This window comes from Hippopotamus amphibius, chromosome 4 (assembly GCF_030028045.1).
Source record: "Hippopotamus amphibius kiboko isolate mHipAmp2 chromosome 4, mHipAmp2.hap2, whole genome shotgun sequence".
NCBI lineage: Eukaryota > Metazoa > Chordata > Mammalia > Artiodactyla > Hippopotamidae > Hippopotamus > Hippopotamus amphibius.
In genome coordinates, this window is record NC_080189.1 from 117,427,783 (window position 1) to 117,438,740 (window position 10,958).

The 10,958-nt window shown below is 38.9% G+C and overlaps 1 protein-coding gene across 1 annotated transcript in view; it reads right to left on the reverse strand.

Annotated features, from left to right (window-relative positions):
* Window positions 1-10,885, reverse strand: part of YME1L1 (YME1 like 1 ATPase) — a 31,208-nt gene extending 20,323 nt beyond the window's left edge. Inside the window, exons 1-3 of the mRNA XM_057732822.1 lie at window positions 10,357-10,885; window positions 5,968-6,099; window positions 167-329 (exon numbers count right to left, since the gene is read on the reverse strand). Coding sequence (XP_057588805.1) covers window positions 167-329; window positions 5,968-6,099; window positions 10,357-10,389 — 328 coding nt within the window. The 5' untranslated portion in view covers window positions 10,390-10,885. The remainder of the gene's footprint in view (window positions 1-166; window positions 330-5,967; window positions 6,100-10,356) is intronic.
* Window positions 10,886-10,958: the final 73 nt, after the last annotated feature.

The following is a 10,958-nucleotide window of genomic DNA, read 5'->3' on the forward strand; positions in this document are numbered from 1 at the left end:
CATAGAGAGACAGAGAATTGCTATTTCCTAGAAACAATTTCAAAACTCTAATCAACAATGCGATGAAACACTGGAAACCAAAGGTATGTTAATAGTGGTATCTGTTAAATTATCAGTAGTACTAAAATGGCTTACTTTCATTGTAACACAAAATACATTAACTTACCATATTTATTTTCAAAGAAGGACTGTGCAGATACATGAGATGTATGCCAATGGGAAGAAATGTTTTTGTCCTTACAAAATCCAGGAAGTAGACTATCTACCAGTTGATCAATTTGTCCAATTTTTAATTCAGATAATCCAAGGTCCCTTAAGTTAAGTACAGGCTGTAAAGATTAAGTCAACCAAACAAGCATTATTATTATTTAATTTTTATTCTTTTTATCAACATATAGTTGATTTACAATGTTTCAGGTGTACAGCAAAGTGATTCAGTTATATATATACACTATACATATGTATGTATAAATATATGTATTCTTTTTCAGACTATTTTCCATTATAAGTTATTACAAGATACTGAATACAGTTCCCTGTGCTATACACTAGGTCCTTGTTGTTTATCTCAAGTAAGCATTATTATCAAGCTATTTAACTTAAAGAGTACTTATCCACTGAAACAATGTGAATTTCTAAAAATCTAACAAATGTATTGATTCCCCCTTTCTTTCAAATATTTAAAAAATAAATTGGTATGAATATTTTTCTAGTTCTAGTTTTACTGAGGTCAGTCATGTGAGGTTTGACACAGGTTAAAAAAATCATATTCCTAATAGTATCACCAGTCCATGGAACTTTAAAGCTTCCTCCAGTCCCTAATGACCATAAACAAAAGCCTATCCAATAAAGAATTGCTGAGACACTTCTTTGAACTGAAATGTTCTGCAAGCTACCCATAATTAATTTCTAATAAGGAGGGAAATTAAACAAAGTAAAAGATGTGTGAAAACCAGTCAAGAAAATATACTCACCTTAAAACAGTTCTAAAATAACTAGAAATAAGTTGGGGTGAGCTCCTTTCTCGTCCAAATGAGCCGACAGGGAGACACTAAGGACAAGCCCCTAACAGCTAAAACTTCAAGTAAGGAGAGCAAAAATAAACAGAACAAGTAAAGCATCAACTTTTCACAACTGATGTAGTCAGATCTCTGGATTTTATAGCTCTGGACTGATGTTCAGGAGTTTGTTAACTATTAGCTTTGTGACAAGTCATTCATATTCTTAGAATCCCTTTCCTCATTAGGAAAACGACTATAAAATACACCTGCCTATTTCACAACAAGATAGTATGGATCAATGGAAGAGATCATGTCTTGCTCATCTACATATCCTAGTATATACAGTAAGATAAAGGCAGGTTGAAATAAAATACTTCAAAAGTGCTTTTTAATGTAATAAAAGCTATAAAATAAAAAGCACATTATTATAATGGAACCAAAAGGACTACAATGTTTAAGAGCTACAAAGATATTCTGTCTTTTAAAGTGGGGAAACCAGGACTTCCCAGGTGGTGCAGTGGTTAAGAATCTGCTACTAATGCAGGGGACACGGGTTCCATCCCTGCTCTAGGAAGATCCCACATGCCACAGAGCAACCAAGCCCGTGCACCACAACTATTGAGCCTGTGTTTTAGAGCCCGTGAGCCACAACTATTGAGCCCATGTGCTGCAACTACTGAAGCCCACGCGCCTAGAGCCCATGCACCGCAACAAGAGAAGCCACAGCAATGAGGAGCCCGCGCACCACAACGAAGAGTAGCCCCCATTCACCACAACTGAAAAAAAGAAAGTCCGCGCACAACAAAAAAGGCACAACAAAAAAGACCCAACAAGGCCAATAAAATTAATTAATTAATTAATTTAAAAAAAAAAGAAAAAGAACCTGCCTACCAATGCAGGGGACATGGGTTCGATCCCTGATCCAGGAAGATCCCACATGCTGCAGAGCAACGAAACCCATGAGGCACAACTACTGAGCCTGTGCTCTAAAGCCTGCAAGTCACAACTATTGAGCCCGCATGCCATAACTACTGAAGCCCACATGCCTAGAGCCTGTGCTCCGCAAAAGAAGCCACCGCAATGAGAAGCCCATGCACTGCAAAGAACCGTAGCCCCTGCTCAACACAACTAGAGAAAGCCCACGTGCAGCAACAAAGACCCAATGCAGCCAATAAATTAATTAATTTTAAAAAATAAATAAAACAAAATGGGTAAGCCAAAAAGTCTATTTATAATACAAAGGGAAATGCAAATTTTTAACTAAGAAAATTATTCCCCTTACATATTGGGTATCAGGTCCCAGGAATATAAAGAGAAATAAGGTACATATGAATATGATAATTATCATACAACATGGTAACTGCTATTACAGAGATATTTTTTAAAAAGTGGTAAGACAACATAGAACAACTGATTTCCTAAGTCAGATAGTAACCCTTAATTCACAAAATGATGGGGGCAGAAACCTTGGGGAAGAGGGCAAACAAAAAGTCATCAAAGGGCTTGGAAGATTTGGGATGCAGTAAAAAGTTTAGTGACCGAAGAAAGCACTGGAAAGATAGGTTATGGCCAAATTGTGAAGAGACTTGTTTGAATTTAGTTCTACAGCTAATATCATTAGTTTTGTTTTATAGGAAGAAAATAGAAGATAAAGATGATAAGTTGGGGACTTCCCTGGTGGTAGAGTGGTTAAGAATCCACCTGCCAATGCAAGGGACACATGTTCGAGCCCTGGTCCTGGAAGATCCCACATGCTGTGGACCACTAAGCCCATGCACCACAACTACTGAGCCTGCACTCTAGGGCCCGCAGGCCTAGAGCCCATGCTCTGCAACAAGAGAAGCCACCACACCACAACAAAGAGTAGCCCCTGCTCGCCACAACTACTCGCCACAACTAGAGAAAGCCCGCACACAGCAACGAAGACCCAATGCAGTCAAAAAATAATTAAAAAAAAAAAAAGTTAGAGAAGGATGATGTAACAAGAGAAAAATGGTATGAACCTGAACTGAGCCCTGACTAAGAAGGATGCAAATACCAAGTCACAGACAACAAACATCTGAAGAAACCGGTAAAGTACAGGGATTGTGAAGGAGAAGGGTTCTGGATGGATGTGTTGATTATCGGTTTGTTGTCTCTTAGCTCCACTGCATCCTTTTTTTGGCTCCATGATCATGGATCTGGGCCCTTTAAATATTTTTCCTTTGTTGGCTAGAACATTAAGCTGTCAGTAGAGGGCACTGGAGAGACATTGAAGGAGTTTCTGTTCCTAGTTCAGGCTGTTGTGTTCACTCAGCAGGCTCCTGTGTGCAACACCCACGGTTTCTCCAGGAGCGGTTCCTGCCACTCCTGCAACTTCTCCAAAGCCTGGCCCCTGCACTGCACAGTTGCCAGCAGCATCCAGCAGTTTTTCCAGTAACACACATCCCCATGAACAGCCTCTCCGGGTACCCGAGGGGGCAGATTTCCATCAGGTTCAGAAGCATAGCACCAGTGACTTCTGTGCCATTCAGTGAGCCAAGGCCATGCCCTCTCCAACAACCTCAGAAGCTCAGCCTAGGGGAGGAGAACTCTTCCTGGGAAGCTCTCAGTCCTGGGAGTATTAGGTGCTCCTTGAATCTGCAAGTCCTACATATTTACTTATTACTAGCCAATCCCTAGTTATTCCAATCCCCTGTAAGACCAGGTTTTTAAAATATTAAACTAAAAAATTACATATATATATATATTTATATTAAACATTCACTGTTCAAATTACTATGTGGTCTTTCTCTCGGCTGGATCCAGACTGATGAAGAAGGGCTAAAACCACTATAAGATCAAATACACTGGAATCGGGGGAAGCAGCTCAGTTTTACACATCTTAATTTTGAGGTCCTTGGAGTCTAACCAGAGGAGTATTTTAATAAGTCACCAGATAATTACTTTAAAACTTTAGAGATACTTTAGAGTTGAAGATAGATTTGGGAATTATCAGCATATAAAGATATGTAGACATTAAGATATATAATCTGGGAGACTATGCATAATGAAAATTAAATTACAGATAAATGCACAGTTTACCCACTATTTAAAAGGTTGGCAATAAAAAACCCCAACAAAACAGAAAGGGAAAAAAAAGCCTGTCAATGTAGAATCACTCAATTTATGAAAGTATTTTGAAAGCAGTGGATGTTCAGCAAGGCCAAATGTTAAGGAAAAGTTGAAAAAGAAGTGCTTTTTTTAAAAGGTCTGTATTTACTGCTAATAAAACCAACAAAATATACCAAGTCTATAAAAATGGTAAAAGCAGTAGCCAAACTGCAATGGGATGTAGTATGGATAAAAGTTTAGCAATAACAGTATTAAGTTCAGAGTACTACTTTTTCAAGAAGTCTGAAAGCAAAAGGAAAAGAAGTCAGTAGCGTGGAGGAAGCTGAAAGGAAAGCTTTTTGCTTGCACTGTGAAGTGGATGTTTGGATGAACAAGACTTAATGAAAGCAAAGTAACCTCAGAGCAAAGGAGTGAGAGTAGAAATGAGGGAGGATGCTTAAGAAGAATGAAATGTTTGTGAAGCTAAAACAAGCAGCCATCAATGATAAACCACGGAACTAATGAGGGTGAATCAGAGGATGAGACCAATTCTGTATTAATAGCTCAACACTGGCTTCTAGAGTTTAGCTACTTTTCAAGCCCCCAAAATGTACTTCACTACTGACTTAGCCATTTCACTTGATGGCTAACATGAAATAGTCAAACATTTGGCACCATGGAGAGTACAAATGGTGTTGTTTATAGCACCAAACAATTGGAAACAATATCCAACAACAGAACATCATAAAATGAACACTCTGAAAGTCATTAAAAATAAAGAAAATGTATGGCATAACAAGTTCGTAAGACTATTAAATGACCAAGTATAACTTAAATTAGCATATACAGTATGATCCAACTATTATAAAATATAAAAGTACAAGAGAGAAAAAGAGAAGTAGGATCATAGGTTAATTTCTTCCACCTACACAAAATTTTCCAAAATTTCTAAATGAACATAATATTGCTGCATGTAGCAATTCTGATACATGTAGTCTTATTAGGAAAGCTCTCTTGGGCTGTAACTTGGAAGGAGGGTGTCACAACAGAAGAATGGATTGCCTATAGGAAGAGGCAGCAGGAATTTGGCAGATAATAGAAATGGAAAGCATAAAGACAAACTTTTCATCTAAGTAAAACTGTATCCCAAGACCCACCTGACAACCACCCACCATCCTGCACCCACCAAAAGCAAACTCTTTTTCAACTCCTCCTCTACTGTCCTTTGCCATAGCCCCTGATATCAGGACTAGGAACATAAGGTATTTACGGGTTAAAGAGGCTTCCGAGAAACTTAACTATAGATTATCATGTTTACTATGAAAAATGTATTCTGAGCTACAAGTAACTATCTCGTAAACACAAGGTTCCTAGGTTGGAAATGTGCTATATCTCAGGCCACAATGATTTTATAATTCTCTGAATACTCAAAGTACAGTTTCATAGTTTATACATTTCGCTTTCAGGTATCTATGTTCTAATCGTTCAATTACACAGAAAGCTCCTATAAGGTGACAGATGATAACTTCTTGATATTCCTTCTACCCTGAGACTTGTGGGGCAATTATGGAGTTAACTGTAGGTGCTCTGCTACCACTGAAGCAACACAAAATAATATCCAAGTGATATCACACAAGCAGTAACATAGGAGATGAATACCAATACACTGCCACATGAAATTTTTTATAAACTAAATGTTAAAAATAAAACAATGTAATATTTCTATATGTACAACAAAGCCAGAGTTACACATCTTTCATCTTAAAAGGGAGATTAAGCTGAAGACAGAAACCACCCCGTTACAAATGCCTAAACATAGAAAGTTATTTCAGGCATGTTTGCAATGTACTGAACCAAAAAAGCTTTCTCACGCATCCAGGGTGAAAACTATTACCTCCTTGCTGGGAGCCTCATGCTCAGACACTGTATCTCGAGGCTGGTTTTGAGAAACTGATGCACTGACAGAAATAGATGTATTTTTTGGTGAATGGAAGGCATTGATGAGATGACTCAGAGGAACTGTAACCTAAAAAAACATAAAAGCTGAAAATCAGTAGTGCTTTTAAAAATTAAAAGAGGAAGAAAAAAAAAGCAACCTTTTTTTTGGTGAGGATTGGGATTGTAAAAAGTTAAACATACACTGTATATCAAAACCATACATTACAAATTGTAAATAGTCAGATTATTGCTGGTAGGAAGAAAACTGGTCTATCCTTTCAGGATAGTACAGGGGTTACATACAGCTAAAGTATTAAAAATACATACATTTCACTGTTCCAGCAACCTAACTCCTAGGGATTTATCCCAAGGAAATAATCTGGTAAGTAATAATTTATGCTTGCATATGCATAGATGACACTTTTCATCAAAATATTTAAAAATGTGTAGAAAGCTAGCAATGTCCACCAACAGGGAGTGGCTAAACAAATGATACCACCACAAAAATGAAATATTTCACAGACATGAAACAAGTTAGCACATATCCAGAACTTTATACTTTTCAACTTCCCCACTGCACCACCCTATTCTAAGTCTCTACCATCTACATGTGGATTTTCACAATAGCATCCTAACTTCTCTCCCTGAATCTGCTCTATTAAAGCCAGTCGAATCTCATCACTCCTCTGCTCAAAACCATCCAACGGCTTTTCTCACGATAAAAGTCAACATCCTAACAACGATGACACAGAAAGCCCTCCTTGACTCTCTATCGCCTCTCCAGATTGATCCACCACTAAGTTTCCCTTCGTTCTCTCTGCTCCCGCCACCCCGGCCCCCTTGCTGTTCCTGGAACACACCTGCCAGGCCCTCACCTCAAGGACTTTGCAGTGCTGTTTATTTCCACTTGACCAGTTAGTCACATAGTTTGCTCTCATACTCCCTTCAGTTCTTAACTCAAAAGTCATCTTTTCATACATCTTTTCCCTGGCCAACGTATGTAAGATTTCAACAACCCTCCCCTAAAAAATATTCCTCTTGCCTTCCTCTGCTCTATTTTTCCTTCTTGACATTTTCATTATCTAACACACTTCATATTTTTACTTATTTACCCATATATTGTCTACTAGAAACCCCAATCTAAGTTACCTCATTAGTATAAATCCAGGTGTGATCCAAAGAGGGGCTTTAATAAAGACACATCTATCACACAGGAAATTTCGAGGGTTTTAGGAGCTCTCAGCCAAGAATTGGGAACAAAGACCAAACATTTCTTATTTATTATACCACATTCTCCCCCTGGAGCATAAGTTCCAAGTGGCAAGGGATTTTTTTCCTCTATTTTATTATTTTTCTCTATTTTATTTATAAATTATTTAACAAACTGCTTTTACATAATACAGAATATAAATTACCACTTTGTATTTTATTTTTCTCTATCTTACTTTATTTCATTCAACACTGTATCCTAGTGCAACAATAATGCACACAGTAAATGCTAAATAAATATTTGTTGAGTAAATGATTAAACTAAATGGGCTCTTACTATATATCAGGTTTTGTACTATATACTTTACTTATATTATCTCATTTAGTCCTCATAACAGCCATAAATGTTAGTTACTATTACACTTCAGTTACACTAATACACTTTCTCAGCAAGAAAGAACTACAGCAGGAAGGATTCTAACTCAGATAATCTGACTCCAGATTCCACCTAAAGACTTTCCATCCCATGGTTATTGATACAGAAATAAATTCATAATATTGCTAAATGAAGAAAGCAAGCCATAAAACTTTATGTAACTTTTTTTTAAAGTATGTATACACATACTTGTGTAGAGTTAAAAAGGATGAAAGAACTTATTCTAAAATGTGATCTCTTGCGGTGATGAAATTATAGATGATCTTTATTTTCTTTATATTTTTCTTTTCAGGATTTTTGGCAATAAGTGTGTATTATTTTTAAGAGTCAAAAAGAAACGATAAAACTTTTAAAACTATTATAAGAATCAGGGCATTCCCTGGCGGCCCAGGGGTTAGGACTCCTCACTTTCACTGCGGGGGGCCTGGGTTCAATACCGCAAGCTGCGCAGCGCAACCAAAAAACAACAATAACCAACAAAACCTACAGGAATCAAACTACTTTAAAATACACATTTTGTCTATACATTTTTTATTTTGGTTTTTTGTCTGTTTGGTTTTTTTTGGCTGCCCCATGCAGCTTGTGGGATTTTAGTTTCCCCACCAGGGATTGAACCCAGCCCCTCGGCAGTGAGAGCTCGAAGTCCTAACTAGTGGACCGCCAGAGACTTCCCTGTCTATACCGTTGAAAAATTTTATCTTAATTAGCTGTATCTCTTCTCATTCAATAAAGAATTTAAATTGCTAAAGGATGGTTTGATCTCTCCTCAATGAAAAAGTTGAACTTCTATGTTGTGTAATTTAATGTGTATTCAACCAATTAAGCATCCAGTAATTACAAAGGTGTTTACCATCTTCCAGAACATAAAATGCTTAAGGGTCCTACATGAGTTCAGTTAGGAGGACTACCTATAGTACAGAAATTCCTTCACTACCTCTACCAACATTACATACCACTAACTCCATTCAGCTAATGATAAATTCTCCTAAAATCGGGTCTTCTTGACATCATCTTCTTGCAGTTCAGTTTCAAAAGGTTTAATATTCAGCAAGCCAAGTCAAATCCTTTTTCAAACGATTGGTAGGACTCCTCCAGACACGGGTCATCTTGGTAAGTAACACCTACTTGCATCCAGCTGATCAAACCAGAAACACCTCTTTTCATCATCCCTCATATCCAATCCCTCATGAAATTCTATTCTTTTTTCTTTCTTTCTCTCTTTTTTGGCCACACCGCGCGGCTTGTGGGATCTTAGTTTCCCAACCAGCGATTGAACCCCAGCCCTCGGCAGTAACAGCACTGAGTCCTAACCACTGGACAGCCAGGGAATTCCCTCTATTCTTTTTTCAAAATAAATCTCATCCCCTTCTTTCCATAACCACTGTCACCACTTAGCGGTGCATTATCCCTCTCTGGATTAGTGCGGTAACATCCTTAACTGAAAACATTTCCACTCTTGTCCTTCCACATTCCACATTCTCTACACAGCAAGAAGCCAGAGTAATCTATTACTCTGTAACAGATTGTAATGGAAATCTGATCATGTTACTCCTTAACATGCTTAAAAGCATTCAATGCTTTCCAACAAACTTAAAATGAAATCCAAAGTCCCTAATTGTAACTCCCTGTATGATCTGCACCATCTTCTCCCCAACCTCCTTTCTGTCACTGGCCCTTTAATCACCACGCTCTAGCCACACTGGCCTTATTCCTGTTCCTCCAATCAGCGAGGCTTGTCACTATCTCAGACCCTCCAGATGTTCGGTCTACCTGTTCTCGTCTATTCACTCGGCTGACTCCTACTCATGTTTTACTTCATCTCATCATAAAGATTCCACATTTGCTCTGTTCACCTAGCGCATTACTGATACCCAATAAACAGCCACTTCATTTTTTTTATTACCCAACCAGTACTAGCAAAAATCAAAACAAAAGGGAGGGGAGGCTACACAAAGGGACATAATTACATGCTTTAACCAAAAAAACTAAAGAACGTCAAAAATTATTTTTTAAAACTGAATGTATTCAAAAACTGTTTATCTGCAAAATTGTGAAGAACTCTCAAAAAAATAAATAAAAATGTCACCATCAAAAAAGATTTTTAAATGAACTAAGAATGAAAAGATGGGGAGGAGTCTGAACCAAAAGTTTAAGTGCAAGCAGTCAATAACTTAAATCTATCAATATATATCTTTAGTTACTTTTGATCAGAAAAAAAGAGAAAACATTCATAGAAGATTATTCAAATTTTTATAGCATGTTTGGGTTAAATTCCATTTAAAAGAGTAGAGAATCGGGGTTGTGAATACGAAAGTCTTTGAAGAGGCAGAAGGATGGAAAAGGAACATCACTTGATCCCTTTGCATCTACGGCAAAGACGTTCCCTTCACCCCCCTCCCCACCCCCCGCCCCAGAATGTCTAGCACTGAACGAACAATGCCTGACGGATCTCTAGCAAAAATTCCACGCAGTCAAATCGATAAGCCAAGGTCTCCATAGCACTCGTATTATGCCTCTGCTTCATCGTCAGTCCTTTACTCTCAGCGTTGCCCAGATCCCTTCTCAACCCCAGGGCTCCAACTGTTCGATCAAACCCTTCCCTCCTGCGACCCCCTAAGAGAAACCGCTTCCAAGAAACGCAAATGGCAAACAGCCGCGGGCAGGGCGCGGGGAGAGAAAAGGACTGGATGCCGGACCCACCTGGGGCTGCACGGTGCTCGACAAGGAAAACATCTTCTCCAGGCCGTCAGCGACCTCACCCGCCTGCCGAACCTGTCCCTCTTGTCTACGGCCCGGCGGGGAGGTGCTGAGTCCTTTCTTCCCTTTCTTTTCTCTCTCCCCTCGCCTTCACTCTTCCTAGACGCGGAAAATGGCCTCCCCTGCCTACAGCTGCTGCAACGACAGACAATTTGCCCCGGAAGGCAAGGAGCTAACGCAACAGCACTTCCGGGGCAGGTGAGGACACCACCCCGGGGCATGCGCCAACTCTCCGCCTTCTCGGGGGCCGCTGACGCCCTCGAAGTAAACAGTTCCCGTTCTCATTGAGTAATACATGCACCGGAGCCCCAAAGCTCTCTGGCTGTGGCTTCCGTTTCAAAGGGGAACGGCACGGACCCTTTTAATCTTTCTCCAGCTTCCTTATCAATACTTCCAATAAATTCTCCAGTTCTGACTGGGTCTTGAGCTATGGTAAGCTCTTTTGCTACAACTCCGTGCTCTTTATCTTCCCCACAATAAATTAAAAAAAAAAAAAAAACCTCCTCCTGTTTCAGACAGGCAAGTTACATCCTGTTAGAACGTTA